The 16,990-nt window shown below is 37.8% G+C and overlaps 1 protein-coding gene across 3 annotated transcripts in view; it reads left to right on the top strand.

The window, feature by feature from the left end:
- The window catches only part of GABRA5 (gamma-aminobutyric acid type A receptor subunit alpha5), an 87,197-nt gene that overhangs the window by 38,457 nt on the left and 31,750 nt on the right, over positions 1 to 16,990 (top strand). For all 3 annotated transcript variants that reach the window (XM_055278458.2, XM_055278456.2, XM_055278457.2), the window contains exon 7: positions 11,486 to 11,568. In XM_055278458.2, the coding sequence (XP_055134433.1) occupies positions 11,486 to 11,568 (83 nt within the window). The remainder of the gene's footprint in view (positions 1 to 11,485; positions 11,569 to 16,990) is intronic.

A 16,990-nucleotide genomic window follows, 5' to 3' on the forward strand; every position in this document is an offset into this window, starting at 1 on the left:
TGAAAATCAGATGGTTGTAGGTGTGTGGCCTTATTTCTGGGCCCTCTGTTCTGTTCCATTGATCTATGCAGCTATTTTTGTACCAGTACCATGCAGTTTTGGTTACTGTACAACTGTAGTATAGTTTGAAGTTGGGTAGCATGATGTCTCCTGCTTTGTTCTTTTTGCTTAGAATTGCCTTGGCTATTCAGGCTCTTTTTTGATTCCATATGAATTTTAAAAATAGTTTTTCTACTGCTGTGAAGAATGTCATTGGTAGGTTGATAGGAAATAGCATTGAATCTGTAAATTGCTTTCAGTAGTATGGCCATTTTAGTGTTATCAATTCTTCCTATCCATGAGCATGGAATATTTTTCCATTTGTTTGTATTATCTCTGATTTCTTTCAGCAGTGTTGTATAGTTCTCATTGTAGAGATCTTTCACCTCCTGGGTGAGCTGTATTCCTAGGTATTTCATTCTTTTTGTGGTAATCATGAGTGGGATTACATTCCTGATTTGGCTTTTGGCTTGACTGTTCCTGATGTGTAGGAATGCTGCTGATTTTTTTATGTTGATTTTGTATCCTGAAACTTTGTTAAAGTTATTTATCAGTTGAAGGTGCTTTTGGGTTGAGACTGTGGGGTTTTCTAGATGTAGGATCATGTCATCTGCAAACAGGGATAGTTTGACTTCCTCGCTTCCTATTAGGATGCTCTTTATTTCTTTATCTTGCCTGATTGCTCTGGCCAGGACTTCCAGTTCTATATTGAATAAGAGTGGTGAGAGAAGGCATTTTTGTCTTGTGCTAATTTTCAAGGAGAATTCTTCCAGCTTTTGCCCATTCAGAATGATGTTGACTGGATTTGTCATAGATGGATCTTATTATTTTAAGGTATGTTCCTTCAGTACATAGTTTGTTGAGAGCTTTAACATGAAGGGTACACTGATTTTGGAATGCTCCCTCAGCGGCTGTTTATCTGGAATATCATAATTTCTTCTTCATTTTGAAGGATCATTTTGTTGGAAATAGAATTCTTGTTTGACAAGTTTTTGTTTCTTTCAGCACATTTAGTATTTCCTCCCACTCACTCTGGGCTTCCATGGTTTCTGACAGAAATCACCTATTTATGTTACTTAGGATCCCTTGTGCATAAGTTGCTTCTATCTTGCTGCTCTAAAGATTCTTTCTTCATCTTTGGCTTTTGAAAGTTTGATTATAATGCATCTCAGTCTGGATCTCTTAAATTTATACTACTGGAAGTTCATTGAGTTTCTTTTCCTTCATACAATTTGGGACATTTTCAGCCATAATTTTTTTCAAATATGCTTTCTGTCCCTTTCTCCTTTTTCTCTTGTTCTGGGACTCCCATTATGTATAATTTGATACTGTTGATGGTGTCTTGTTAGTCTGTTAGACTCTGTTCATTTTTCTTCATTTTTTTTCTTTCTGCTTCTCAGAATGGATAATTTCATTTGACTTATCTTCAGATTTGCTGAATCTTAATCTTTCTTCTACCTGAACAATCTGCTGTTGAAACCCTCTAGTGAATTCTTTACTTCAGTTGTTTTTTTTCACCTCCAGAATTTTTTTTGATTCTTTTTATAACTTCTTTTTATTTATATTCTCTATTTGTTGAGACATTATTCTCCAGGTTTCCTTTATTTTCTTATTTCTTTTAAATCTTTGATATTTAAGACAGTTGATGTAACACATTTTCTAGTAAGTCTAATGTCTGTGTGTTCTCAGAGACAGTTTTCATTCATTTATTTTTCTCTTTGAACAGGCCATTGTTTCTTTGATGTATTTGATTTTTTTTCTTGAAAACAGGACATTTTGATTATTATAATGTGGTGACTCTGGATGTTATATCGTCCCACATCCATAGTGATTTCTTTTGTTTGTTTGTTTATGCCTGTTGTGATTATTGTTGTTTGCTTGATTGGTGAGTTTTTGAGCTAATATTGTGAAATCTGTATTGTTTGTTCTACAGGGCCACTCTTTTCTTAATTCAATGGTCAACTAATGATTTGACAGAGATATTTTTAATGCCTGAAACCACAATTTAAAAACCAAAACAATAAAAGCCTCTCTCAGTCTTTGCAGATAGGATCGGTGTGCATGTTAAAACACTCTTTCAGTGCCTAGTGAGATAGTTTACAACACTGCTATAACTTCAATTTCTTCTTGTGTGGAGTTTGAAGTTCAGCCAGACATGAAAATTTGGGTCTTTTTAGGTATTTTCTTAGTATGTGTCCAGCCCTGGGAATGCACGTGACCTCTTAGATTTCCTGGTATAAGTGGGAGCTTTACAGCCCTTGTTCTTTATGTATACCTTTCCCCAGCCTCTTCTTTCCTAGCTTTATGATGAAATAAATGCTTTAATTTCTTAAAATTAAACTTTGAATTTTATTGTGAGAAAGAATCTTTTTTGTGGATTTGTGCTGTTTCTCTTTTGTAGTATTTTTAAAACATCATTCAGGCTTATGTGTGTTTTCCTACATTTGATCTGTTGCAAAGATTTATTATGTGGTGTGTAGATGCACATAACAAATTAAACAAAAATAATTCCATTTCTGGCCGGGCGCGGTGGCTCACGCTTGTAATCCCAGCACTTTGGGAGGCCGAGGCGGGCGGATCAGGAGGTCAGGAGATCGAGACCACAGTGAAACCCCGTCTCTACTAAAAATACAAAAAAAAAAATTAGCCGGGCGTGGTGGCAGGCGTCTGTAGTCCCAGCTACTCGGAGAGGCTGAGGCAGGAGAATGGCGTGAACCTGGGAGGCGGAGCTTGCAGTGAGCCGAGACTGCGCCACTGCACTCCAGCCTGGGCGACAGAGCGAGACTCCGTCTCAAAAAAAAAAATAAAAATAATAATAATAATAATAATAATTCCATTTCTCATCAATTATTACAATGTCCTCCTGAAGAACATGAGCATTAGAAAAAAGCAACAGCTATGTTAATCAAAATAGATCACTATACTTTATATCTCTTTTGGATAAGAAATATACTAACATCTCAAAATTATCAAACTTATGCTGGTTTTCCCAACATAAATAGAAATTGCTGACATCTTTTTTTCAGTGGCCAAAGAGGAATGAGGATCCTAATAGTGCAAAGCACAGTGAGAAGTTTTAGCCCAGTATAATTCTGATGGTTGGTCTCATGTACCTCCTTACTACATGCAGGGATACAAAAGAAATTCATTAGCCTTAAAATAATTCATGAAATCTGTAATTCAAACTCAAAGTAAGCCATATAATTTGGATCTATTTTTAAAAAGGAGACAATTTGTTATCTCGATAGCAGATTTTTTTAAAGCAGGGAAGTCTACAGTAATATAAACCAAAGCGTGGATCATTTTAGTGTATTCTTATTTGAAAGACTTTAAAATTTCAGTAATACCCTAAGTTGATTTTTACAAGCTTGCCCTTCACCGAGTTTAAATTCTATTATGTATAAAATAGGTCGATGTACACTTTATTCTTCTAGCTCTCTGCTGCCTACTCCCCATTCTTGCCCCGCAGCAGGACTTGATGTCTCATCTATTTCTTATGACAGGCAAAATCTTGCTTTGGATTTGACGGGGTCAGGCTTAGTGCTGAGGTAAAGATCCTTAGGAGGCTGGCGAACCAGGACAATCACAATGGCCAGGCACTGAAAGAAACTAGGTCTGCAGTTCTTGTCTGGATCAAACACAGCTGCAGTGGATCTACAACCATCACAGAATGGGACCAGTACACACGTCACAGTCAGAAAAAAAGGCGAGGAAATTGCTGAACCTGGCAGTGACCTTTGGGTTCCAACATACACTGATCCTGACTTATCAACGTTTCTGTTCCAAAAGTTCGGTTTTCATATAGTTGACTGAGCTTCAGAATACATTTTTCCTTGAAATATTATTGTAAGCTGAAGTTAGGTTCCTAGAAAATCAAGCAATGCCTAACTACAGGTATACAAATAACACATATGGTACATCATTATACTGATTGCATATAATAAAACAAATACATCTGTGCATTCTTTTCTTTAATAAACAAATTTGGAGTTATTTTTATGAGCACAGCAGTACAGGGGAGAAAAGTCTAGCCAGGCAGGATTTGGGCATCAGGCAGGGCTCATGGGAAAGTTTCTGAAGGAGAAAGAGGCTACCTGTATTGCTAGCATCAGTAACTTATTAAATATATATGTATGTATGTATACATTTGTATGCATGCATATGTATGCCAGTTCTTTTTAATTGACTATTTGGATCAGTATCTCTTCATTTGCTAATATTGATTTGAGTCAGTTATAGGGAAACAGGCCTGTAATCCTTACAGCTGGGTTTCCTTTCCAAGACGCCCCACTCATAGCACAAACTGTGCTCCATGTGCATGATGTGAATCTCCTCTTCCATCCTTGCTAAGGATGTGACTCAGGTGTAGAGTGAAAATCCACCAGCAGCATCCCTACTGGCGTGCTGAATAAGCCCTGCACAGACTTGCAGCTATGAGTACACCAGAGGCACCAGAGTCAGGCTGCAGCCCAATAGAAGAATATTGTCTACCGTCATGCCAGCTGCAGAATGCCAAACCCTGCATCTCCAAACCCTGCAGGCTTTCCGATGGGCACAGCTCTGGTACATAGAAAGTTTTCTAAGTTAAGCATTGGTGTGTTTTTTACAAGGCCTCTCAGGACTAGACAAAGATCATGATGAAATGAAGCCTTATTTCTTTTCCGTAGCATCAATCTTTAGATACTGTGTTGATACTGAATTTCAAGTGTCCCTAAATAAATTCCCTGTATTGCCTGAGAGTCACGGGTAGCATCTTCACAGGGAGGTCATGTTTCCAGTAATTTCAGCTGAGGCACGGCACACTGTTCAATAACCGACCCAGCTAGGACGCCTCACATGAGATGTCTATTTCATTATCAAAGTCTGAATTTTCACTGCAGTGAACATGGTGTGAGCTACTTACAAATTGGCTAATATTACTAAATTTATTTGTCACCTTTGTGAAAATGATTTCAAAATATGCATGGGGCTGCTCTTTGGCACAATAACTGCTGATCGTTAGACTTGTATGAGTTTCCTGTTGCTGCTTAACAAATTACTACAAAGTTAGTGGCTTTTCAACACAAATTTATTCTCTCACATCACTGGAGACCAGAAGTCTGGAATGGGTCTTGTGTGTCTGAAATCCAGCTGTGGGCAGGGCGGCCTCTCTTCTGGCTTCTCTAGGGGACAATCTGTGTCCTTGCTTCTCCCAGCCTCCGGAGGGGCCAGATTCCTTGGTTTGTGGCCCTGCGTCACTCTTGCTTCCACTTGTGCCATTAGATTTCCTGCTCTGATTCTGACACTCCCATTTTCCTCTTCTACGTGGCCTCATGATGACATTTGTCTCACCCAGATAACCCAGGAAAACCTCCCATCTCTAAAGCTTTAAATTCACCACATCTGAAAAGTCCTTTTTGCTATAAGGGAATCATATTGACAGGTAGGAAGAGTTAGGACATGGACATCTTTGGGGACCACCATTTTGTCATAGCATCGATAGGAAATACAAATTTTGGCTTAAAACACAATAAAGTTATTGTCTTGTAGTTCCAAAAAGGGTCCCAGGAGGCTGCAGTCAAGCTGTTGGCAGGATTGCATTTCTTTTGGACGCTCTAAGGGACAGGCTGTTTCTTGCCTCTTCCGGTTTCTAGAGGACATTTGTATTCTTAGACTCTTGGCCACTTTGCACCGGCCTCTGCTTCCTCATTCATCACATGTCTTTCTCTGAATCTGACACTCTTGTCTCCCTCTTAGAAGGACCTTTGTGATTGTATTGGGCTCACGTGGAGAATCGAGGATTATCTCTCCATCCCAAGATCCTTAAGCAAATCACATCTGCAAAGCCCTTTTGCTGAATGAGGTAGCATACTCACAGGTTTGGGGTTTTGTGCATTGGCACATGGACATATTTGCAGTGCTGTCATTTTGCCTGCCACTGTCACACCTACTGCATTGATGCAGGATTTCCACAAGAATGAGGAAGGCTTCGATTTGAAGAAGATTTTAGTAGAATTTTGGAGACTTTCTTTAATCACCTCATTGTCATTGAACTGGTAATAGCCAAAGCCTTTTTATCCTTTTTATACCTATCAATTATCTATTTCAGAGAATAAAAGAAATTTTTTTTTCCTTTTTTCACACAAGAAGACTGGACCAGATTGGTTAGGCAGTTTTACAAAGGTCACACAATTAGTTAATAGCAAAGCTACTCTAGAATTTGGCCATTTTACCCATCATAAAGCACTCTTCACCCATGAGCTGCTCCTGACCAAGCAGAGAGCTCTTTCTTGAATTTAGCCCTCAATTACGATGATATAAATCCAAGTCGAAGCAATTATCTTAAATTATAAAAATGCCCGACTGGGCATGGTGGCTCACACCTGTAATCCCAGCACTTTGGGAGGCTGAGGCAGGTGGATCGCAAGGTCAGGAGTTTGAGACCATCCTAGCTAACATGGTGAAAGACTGTCTCTACTAAAAATACAAAAATTAGGTGGGCATGGTTGCGGGTGCCTGTAATTCCAGCTACTCTGGAGGCTGGGGCAGGAGAATAGCTTGAACCTGTGAGGTGGAGATTGCAGTGAGCCAAGATCATGCCACTGCACTCAGCCTGCGTGACAGAGCGAGACTCCATCAAAAAAAAAAAAAAAAAATCCCATTGCTTTATCCTAAAATCAAGATGTTCGTCAAAAATGGGACATTATGCTTCAGTAAGTGAATGCTTGAATGTCTTAACAGAAATTGGAAGTAAAACAAAAATTGGACCTTTGGAAAAATACTGGATTCCTGGCTCTTCCAGTAATTCGGTGAAGTCTTTCCACAGTCAAGTTTCTTAACCTTTTGGGTTTGATTTTCTTTATCGAAAAAGTGAGGGTTTCAAGCAGGTGACCTAGCTGTCTCTCTTGTGCTATGACAGTCACCCACTCCACAGGGGCCTTGATCTCAGCTCTGTGTGGAGGCAGCTGGTTCCACATCAAGGCATTCCACATTTCAAGAGCCCCATGAATAGAAGGCTTTCTTTCACTGAGAGATACTTTTTGAGTATTATAAAAGCATAGGCCGTTTTTAAAATGTTTAGAGGGATCGAAAATTTAAATTTATTTCCTGACTGAGGCTGAAACAGTTCTTACTGAGAGATTTATCTGAATAATACATTCATGTGTTAGAGGAGAGACACTATCATAGATGAAGTATACTTTCCTGAGGTTTAGAATTCTAATTCTAAGGGGCTCTATAAAATTGGGAGAAGAAGTCACAAGGCTCTCATAATAGCATTTATTGAGATGGTAATTGTAGAAAAACTGTCTTCTTTACATTTTTTAATGGAGTTATTTTTTCTTTAAAAGTGTCCTTTTTTTAGATCCAGCTAAATGCTGTCCACCTGTGTTTGTGTACCCTCCCTGCCCCCACCCTTGCTGCATGCACACACACACACATACACAAACACACACACTCCTGCAATATGCTAAAAGCCAGCTCCTTGGTGTACATTCCTTGTCAGAATGCCATCTTTCAACATTGTCAGTGCAGTAATTTTCAGAAGGTGGGCAGTTCTCAGTGCCAAATGGCTAGAATGAAGCCCACCGTGGCAGAAGGAACAGCTCTGGTCCCTTTTTATAAACACACAGTGTTAGCCAGGAAAGGAGGAGGAACAAACCAGGAGCTGGCAGAGTGTCTCACGGGACCTTTGGGATGAGGTTTCCCTGGGGTCTGCTCTGAGAGTAAGGGCATGCAACAGAAACATCGGGTCTGGTGCCTGCAATGGCCTGGTGGATTGGAGCTGGATGCCAGCACAGAGCAAGGGGGTGGGGGTAACTTGGACTCTCCAAGTTGTCAATAACTCAGCCCATAGACTGGCTTCTAGGCAGCCTCCAGACCCAGTGGGAAACTGAGTGCCTGCTGGGGACTGGCAGACATGGCAGTGTCTGGAGAGAAGACAACCATCTCCACATCCACCCTGATGATGGCATAGACTGTATGGGGTTATAGGGTTGTCAGCATCATTGTCGGGAGACTCAAAGAGTAGAGCTAGGGCTGCTGGTTGAGGTCTTCAGTAGCACAGCTGGGCTAAGACAGTCAGGTCACTTGGAACGCCCTCCCTTCCACCCCACCTCAGACTGCTCCCCCGTGTGAGCCCCGCGTGTTCCTGTTTGAGCTGAGGCCACAGGCCAGTGCAAAGCATGCCTCTCCTGATCAGAAATGTTCTCTAAACTCCCGCAGTGCTGTTTCCTCGTGTGCTCGTCTTCACATTTATTGCTATGTATCTAATCTTACAGCTTTGTATATACTTCCTATTTCCCGACTAAAGTCTTCCTTCTTAAGGAAATTCTAGGTATTTTGAGCTCATTGTGATTTTGTCCTCAAGAGCACATCTGACCCGTTGAGATTCTCTGTTCCAGTATTGCATCACTTGACAAATTGCTTAAATTTGCTAACAACCATATAAAGTAACCTGTTTTCCTTTGTGTTGGCTGAATGCCATCCTTATAGGCGACTTTTTAAAAGTTCTAATTTTCCTAATTCCAGTGTTTTTTCTCTATTTACCTTACCAATTTCATAGTCTCTACTAACAGCCCTTTTTCATAATTTATGATTGAAGAGGTCAATTGCAGGTTATTTATCAGGTCAAATAATACAAAAGTCCAGCAACAGCTAATTGATAATTACACATACATACAGAAACACACACACACATACACATGCATGCTAGAATCAAATATTTAACCTTTCAATGTCATGATTTTTTATTTTTTTATTTTTTATTTTATTTTATTATTATACTTAGGGTTTTAGGGTACATGTGCACAATGTGCAGGTTTGTTACATATGTATCCATGTGCCATGTTGTTTTGCTGCACCCATTAATTCATCATTTAGCATTAGGTATATCTCCTAATGCTGTCCCTCCCCCCTCCCCCCACCCCACAACAGTCCCCGGAGTGTGATGTTCCCCTTCCTGTGTCCATGAGTTCTCATTGTTCAATTCTCACCTATGAGTGAGAACATGTGGTGTTTGGTTTTTTGTCCTTGCAATAGTTTACTGAGAATGATGTTTTCCAGTTTCATCCATGTCCCTACAAAGGACATGAACTCATCATTTTTTATGGCTGCATAGTATTCCATGGTGTATATGTGCCACATTTTCTTAATCCAGTCTATCATTGTTGGACATTTGGGTTGGTTCCAAGTCTTTGCTATTGTGAATAGTGCCGCAATAAACATACGTGTGCATGTGTCTTATAGCAGCATGATTTATAGTCCTTTGGGTATATACCCAGTAATGGGATGGCTGGGTCAAATGGTATTTCTAGTTCTAGATCCCTGAGGAATCGCCACACTGACTTCCACAATGGTTGAACTAGTTTAAAGATTTTGGTGATAGGGGAAGTACTTCCGTTCTAATGTTAGATATAAACAAGACTGACTTTTATATACCAAGAATGAAAAGAAAATATGTGTACATGTAGAAAAACTCAGGCTAAATGAAGGTGAAATCATAAGTGAAGTGGTAGATGTTTATAATTCTCTTCTTATTCTATGAATATGTGTGGAATATCATTTAAAAAATCCTCTCCCAGGCAGGCGCGGTGGCTCACACCTGTAATCCCAGCACCTTGGGAAATCGAGGCCTGCAGATCACCTGAGGTCAGGAGTTTGAGACCAGCCTGGCCAACATGGTGAAACCATGATCTCTACTAAAAATACAAAAATTAGCCAGGCGTGGTGTCAGGCGCCTATAATCCCAGCTAGTCAGGAGGCTGAGGCAGGAGAATTGCTTGAACCCGGGAGGTGGAGATTGTGGTGTGGCAAGATCACGCTACTGCACTCCAGCCTGGGCAACAGAGCAAGACTGTTTCAAAAAAAAAAAAAAAAATCCTCTCCTTGCCTGAATGTGAGACTTTTGTGTTGTGTTCTAGGTCATCTACACAAACAGGCCTCTGTAAGTCACTCCATCTTTGGGGAAACCGTCCATCAAAAGTTGTGGTAACAGAAGATTTCCTATCTTTGATGGACACAGACCTCCCTTCCACTGACATGTATTTTAGTTTCATTCAGAAAATACGTACATTGACTACTCAGTCTGCAATTACCGTGTGAATTATGTGCCCAATTTAACAGCAAAAGTTAATCTATTTTCACAGAAGGAAGTAGTAAAAGCAAAAATGGATGTTTACGTTTTGATTCTCACCCTAGGCTAATCAGCGACATTCAGTCTTATATAACAAGGAATGAACAATAGCACTAATGTAACCTTGAATTATTATTTGCTCTAAAAATAGAATTATAACATGCACTCAAAGTTGAACATTTTGTATCTTCATCTTTCATTTTATGTAATTTCATTTATTTTAAATAATGGAAAGAAAAACTAACGAACAGAAAATAGGCTCATTAATAAAATTTAGAATCATTCGTAATTGGCAAAGGTGGTAGAGAAATGAAAACACCACGGTGTGGTGGCTCTGGGAGTGCACTGACTTCCTACAGAACACAGCCCTGCCTGTGCCGTGTATGCCTTTCAGGGACCTCTACAGCCAGGGCCAGGCAGCCTGGGTGATTGTCATGGCTCCACCACTGAGCAGCTCTGCATTCTAGGCCCCAAATTCCTTAATATCCGCACCTCGCTTTTCTTCTTTGTAAACTGAGATGGTCATAGCACCAGATCTCCCCGTGCTGTTAGGGTGAGGTGAGTCAACGCAGGTAGAATCCCTCACAGGCTGCCTGGCACAGACATGCCAGCTCTTGTTACCATCATTATTGTAGTTACCAGTGACAGTGGTAGTGCTCGGTGATATTATAATTTGGAAGACTAGGCCTGGATTAAAAAATAATAATTAGGGTGTACCAGAAGATTGTTATGATATTACAGGTTCACTTACTATACATTTTCATATTGGCCCATTACACAATGGTTATAGCCAGGTTCCGGTCAAAATTTAGGCGTGTAGGAAAACTCTGCGCTAAATGTACCACAAGAAGTTATAAGTGAAATAGTAGATATTTGTAATTGTATTACTTAAACTTTTTCTGTATTTTCCCATATTCCATGAATACATGTGCATTTATTCTACATTTATATTTTTTGAGCTTATAAGCCGTTTTAGAAAATGCGTATGTTTTCAGTCTTGTCAAGGATAGCTTTATGATAATGCTCAATAAGGGATAGGAAACAAAGAATAAATAACTTTTAAAGGCATCTTAAATTGTTTTACAAGTAGTAATGTATGTATAGATACACACCCTAAGCCACCGAACTGCTGAATAGATTTGATTTAAGCCTTATTTCTGAATGATATTCACCTACAACACAAACTTATGTAATTTGGTGGGGATAGTTCAGATAATCTCATAAAAGACATTAATTTTTAAAAGTACTTTATATGGCTTTCTGGGACACGATGGTGGCTCAGTGAATAGCTAGAGTGAGAGAGTCGTTGAAAGGTCTTAATCTTTTATTTTTCAGCTTGACCATCTCTGCAGAGTGCCCCATGCAGCTTGAGGACTTCCCGATGGATGCGCACGCTTGCCCTCTGAAATTTGGCAGCTGTAAGTTATTTTCACAAGTAAGAGCCTTGGACATATACTTTGGGGATCAATTCCACATTTATTCAGAAGAATTTAGGTTCTGCATATACATAAGCACAATAGGATGCAGTCTGTTTAAGAAGCCTGGAGACTGTTTTGTTCTCCCCAGACTAGCTTTCTTGTCTGTAAAATGAGGTCATTAACACCTGCCATACATCACAGATTAGGATAAACTATGACAATGCCAGTGACATCACTGAACAATCTGGAATGTGCCCCTCTGGGGGTGTTTCTCCTCAGATCTCCACCAGACAGTTTCTTTTTTGTTTTTGCATATCAGATTACAGGTCACCTTGTCAAAGGTGACCAGTACCCAGTACTCAGCCAGTGATATTTTTCATTGTGCTGCAATCATTGCTGTGTTGATTCACTTCTTCTAGAATGTTCCATAAGAGCAATAGCCTCATCTGTCATGTTCATAGTCAGTGCTCACCCAGAACCCTCAGCATTTTGGGAAATATGTGTTGCTTGAACAAATAAATTATTCATATCACAATACTATAGGTATACACTTACACAATTCTAATAGGAATTCCTGGATTCCAGCCATTCTAGACAGAGGAATTGACAGTTGAGACAGTTGAAAAGTTCTGTGTCTTACGGGAAAATGTAATCCATTTTCTTTACTGTGACAATTAGAATGTTTAAAAATATTCTTGAAATATTTATTTCTCCAAGTATTAAATTTTGTTACACTTATTGTTTCAGCATCATCCCTACATGTGAGATATTTGGAGCAGACTTGAAACTGATCTAGTTTCCATCTTTCTTTTTACTCTTCACTTGTGCACATGCTATATGAAGTTTTCACTTTGAAAGCAGAATGTTCTCATTGAGATGAAGCATGAAAATTATGTGGGTTTGAATCCTGGCTATCCTACTCCTCTGCTGAGTAATTGTGGGCAAATTAATTAGACTGTGTGAGCCTCTTTCCTCATTTGTAAAATAGATGAGGGCTGTTATAATATGTTTGAAACTGGCAGAGTAACACCAGTTAAAGTGTTCAGTAAATGCCCATCATCATCATTACCATAAAAGTTCATTATATTTATAGCTTCTTGACAGGATGCGTGTCTTATCACTATAAATCATCTCTCTTTCACCATGTAATGCCTATAGAACTAAGTTTTGTCGAATATTAATATTGCCACACCAGTTTCTTCTTTAATTCTTGCCTGGGATATTTTTCTACTCTTTTTTTTTTTTCTGTTTCCTGTTTCATTATATATCCAAGTTGAAAAGTTCTATGTCTTACAGGAAAATGTAATCCATTTTCCTTACTGTGACAATTAGAATGTTTAAAAATATTCCTGAAATATTTATTTCTCCAAGCATTAATTTTTTTACACTTATTGTTTCAGTTATTTTCCTTTCCTCTTTAAAAAGAAACACCACTTGTTGAAGAGACTATCTTTTCCTCATTTTTATATTCTTGGCACTCTTGTCAAAGATCAGTTGACTGTATATGCATAGATTGATTTCTGGACCTTCTATTTTGTTCCATTGGTCTCTATGTCTGTCTTTATGCCCGTGCCATACTGTTTTAATTGCTGTAGCTTTGTAACATATTTTGTAATCAGGACATGTAATGCCTCCAGCTCTCTTTTTTCTCAAGATTGTTTTGGATATTTGGGGTTTTTTGTTATTTCATATGATTTTAAACATTGTTTTTCCTATTTCTGTAAAAACTGCTGCTGGAATTTTGATGGGCATTGTATTGAATCTAAAGATCACTTGTGGACATTTTAATAATATCAAGTTTTTCATCCATGAACGAGTGGTGTCTTTCCATTTGCTTGTGTTTTCTTTAATTTATTTCATCACTATTTTGTGGTTTTCAGTGTATAGATTTTTCACCTCCTTGGTTAAGTTTAATAAGTATTTTGTTCTTTTTGATGCTATAATAAGTGGGATTGTTTTTCTAATTTCTTTTTCAGATAGTTCATTGTTAATATATAGAAATGGAACTAATTTTTCATGTTGATTTTGTATTGTGAAACTTTAATGAATTTATTGATAAGTTCTAAAAGTCTTTTGGTAGAGTTTTTAGGGTTTTCTGTATGTAAGATCATGTCATCTATAGACATGGAGAGTTTCACTTTTTCCTTTATGATTTGGATGCCTTTTATTTCCTTTTCTTGTTGAATCGTTCTGGCTAGGTCGTAAAGTATTATACTGAATAGAGGTGGTAAGGGTGGGTGGGCATCTTTGCCTTGTCCCTGATGCTAGAGAAAAAGTTGTCAGTTTTTCACCATTGAGTATGCAATTCACTGTGGGATTTTCATATGTGCATTTATCATATTGAGGTAATTTTCTGCTATTCCTTGTGTATAGAGAATTCTTATCATGAAAGGATGTGGAATTTTGTCAAACACTTTTTCTGCATCTACTGAGATGATCAAATGGTTTTTGTTCTTTATTCTCTTAATATGATGTATTACATTAATTGATTTTCGTGTGTTGGACCTTCTTTGCATCCCAGAGATAAATTCCGCTTGGATGTGAATCTCTTAATGTGCTGCTGAATTCAGTTTGTTGACACTTTATTGAGGCGTTTGGCATCTATATTCATCAAGGACATTGGGCTCTTGTTTTCTTGGAATATTTTTGACTGCTTTTCATATGAGAGTAATGCAAGACTCATGAGTTTGAGTCTTTGTTCTTCTTTAGTATTTTTGAAGAGTTTGAGAAGGATTGGCATTAATTCTTCCTTAAATGTTTGGTAGAATTCACTAGTGAACTATCTGGTCCTGGGCTTTTCTTTGTTGGGAGGTTTTTGATTATAGATTCAACTTCCTTACTAGTTATTGATCTATTTAGACTTCCTGTTTCTTCGTGATTCAGTCTTAGTAGGTTGTATGTATCTAGGAATTTACCCATTTCTTCAAGATTATCCATTTTATTGGCATATAATTGTTCATTGTTGTCTTTTACAAATCTTTTTATTTCTGTGGCATCAGTTGCAATGTCTCCTTTTATTTCTAATTTATTTGACTTTTCTTTTTTTCCTAGTCTACATAAAAGTTTGTCAGTTTTATTTTTTTTCAAGGGACAAACTCTTTGCTGATTCTCTGATTCTTTTTTATTGTTTTTAGATTTCCTACTTTGTTTATTTCTGCTCTAATATTTATTATTTTCCTCCTTCTACTACATTTAGACTTAGTTTGTGCTTCTTTTTCTATTCCTTGAGGAGTTAGGTTGTTTATAAATTTCCCTCTTGGTGCTGCTTTTCTTATATGCCATAAGTTTTGATATGCTGCATTTTCATTTTTATCTGTTTCAAGGTATCTTCTAAGTTCCCCTTTGATTTCTTCTTTGGCCCATTGGTTGTACAAATGTGTGTTGTTTAATTTCCACATATGTATGAATTTTCTAGTTTTTCTTCTGCTGTTGATTTCTGGTTTCATTCCATGTGGGAGGAAATTTCTGTCTTCTTAAATTTATTACATTTGTTGTGTGACATAAAATGTGAATGATCTGTGTGCGCTTTAGAAGAATGTGTATTCTGCTGCAGGTGAAATGTTTTGTGTATGTCTGGTGTTGTTCCAGCCCACTGTACCTCTTTGTTGATGTTCTGTCTGGTTGTTTTATCCATAACTGAGAGAGAGGTATTGAAATCTCCTACTATTATTGCACTGCTGTTTCTCCCTTCAGTTCTGTCAATGTTTGCATTATATTTTCAGTTGTTCTTACATTGGGTGCGTATTTACTTATACTTGTTATATCTCTCTGGTGAATCAATCTTTTTATCATTATATATTGTTCTTCTTTGTCTCTTGTGACAGTTTTTAACTTAAATTTATTTTGTCTTATGTAAATATACCACCCCTGCTCTCTTTTCATGGCCCTTTATCATGAGATATCCTTTTCCATCCCTTCATTTTCAGTCTCTGTGTGTCCTTAAATCTACTGTGAGTTTCTTGTAGACAAAATAGAGTTGTGGAATCCCAGTACTTTGGGAGGCTGAGGTGAGTGGATCGCTTGAGCCCAGGAGTTCAAGACCAGCCTGGGCAACGTGGGAAAACACCATCTCTACAAAAAAAAAAAAAATGTTTTAAATTAGCTGGACATGGTGGTGGATGCCTGTAGTCACAGATACTTGGGAGGCTGAGGCAGAAGGATCACCTGAACCTAGGAGGCAGTGGCTGAGGTGACCCATATTTACCCCACTGCACTCCAGCCTGGGCAATAGTGTAACATCCTGTCTAAAGAAAGAAAAAACACAAAAAATAGAGTTGGATCTTGTTTTCTTATCCATTCAAACTCTCTTGTGTCTTTTGATTGAGGAGTTTAATTCATTTACATTTAAAGTAAATGCTAATTGGGAAGGATTCACTATTGGCATTTTGGTAATTGTTTCTATTTGTCTTCTATTTCTATTGCTCCTCTTTAACTCTCCTGCTGTCTTTGTGCTTCATTAATTTTTTGTATTGATATGCTTTAATTTCTTTCTCTTCTTTGCTGTAACTTCTGTAGTTATTATCTTTGTGGTTACTGTGTAGCTTACATAAAATATCTTAAACATATAACGGTCTATCTTATGATAATATCTTAACATCAATTGCATATAAAGACTACACATTTACTACTATTTCCCACACACTTATTTACATCCATTTATATTGTGCATCATTAACATTTTTAGTTATAATTATTTCTAATACTTTTGCCTTTTGACTTTTATAGCAGAATTAAAAGTGACATTTATCATTGTTACAATAATACAGTATTCTTTATTTGTCTGTGTATTTACCTTTCCCAACAAGTTTTATACTTTCTCATGCTATTGTGTTGCTATTTAGCATTCTTTCAACTTGAAAAACTCTCTTTAGTATTTCTTGAAAGTCAGGTCTAGTGGTTTTGTATACTTTCTGCTTTTGTTTTTCTGGAAAAGTTTTTGTCTTGCTTTCATTTTTGAAGGAGAGGTCTGCCAGGTATACTTTTTTTTCAGCACTTTGATTATGTTTTATCATTCTCTGCTGTCCTGCAGGATTTCTGATGAAAAAAATCCATTCATAATCTTATGACATGATTATTTATAACAAGTGGCTTCTCTCTGGCAGCTTTGAAAATTCTTTGTCTTTGACTTTTGACAATTTGTTTATAATGTGTCTTGGTGTGGATTTCTCTGGGTTTGCCTTATTTGGAATCCTCTGTACTTCCTAGATCTGTTTCTCCATTTTCTTTCCCAGGTTTGAAAATTTTCAGCCATTATTTCTTTAAATAAGCTTTTGTTGTTGTTGTTGTTGTTCTTTCTCTCTCTCCTCTCCTTTTGAAACTCAGTATACATATTAGTCACTTGTTGGTGTCCCATAAGTCTCTTAAGCTTTCTTTTCTCTTCTTCATTCTTCTTTTTGCTCCTCTGACTGAATAATTTCCAGTG

The sequence above is a fragment of the Symphalangus syndactylus genome, chromosome 5 (assembly GCF_028878055.3).
Source record: "Symphalangus syndactylus isolate Jambi chromosome 5, NHGRI_mSymSyn1-v2.1_pri, whole genome shotgun sequence".
In the NCBI taxonomy this organism is placed as follows: domain Eukaryota; kingdom Metazoa; phylum Chordata; class Mammalia; order Primates; family Hylobatidae; genus Symphalangus; species Symphalangus syndactylus.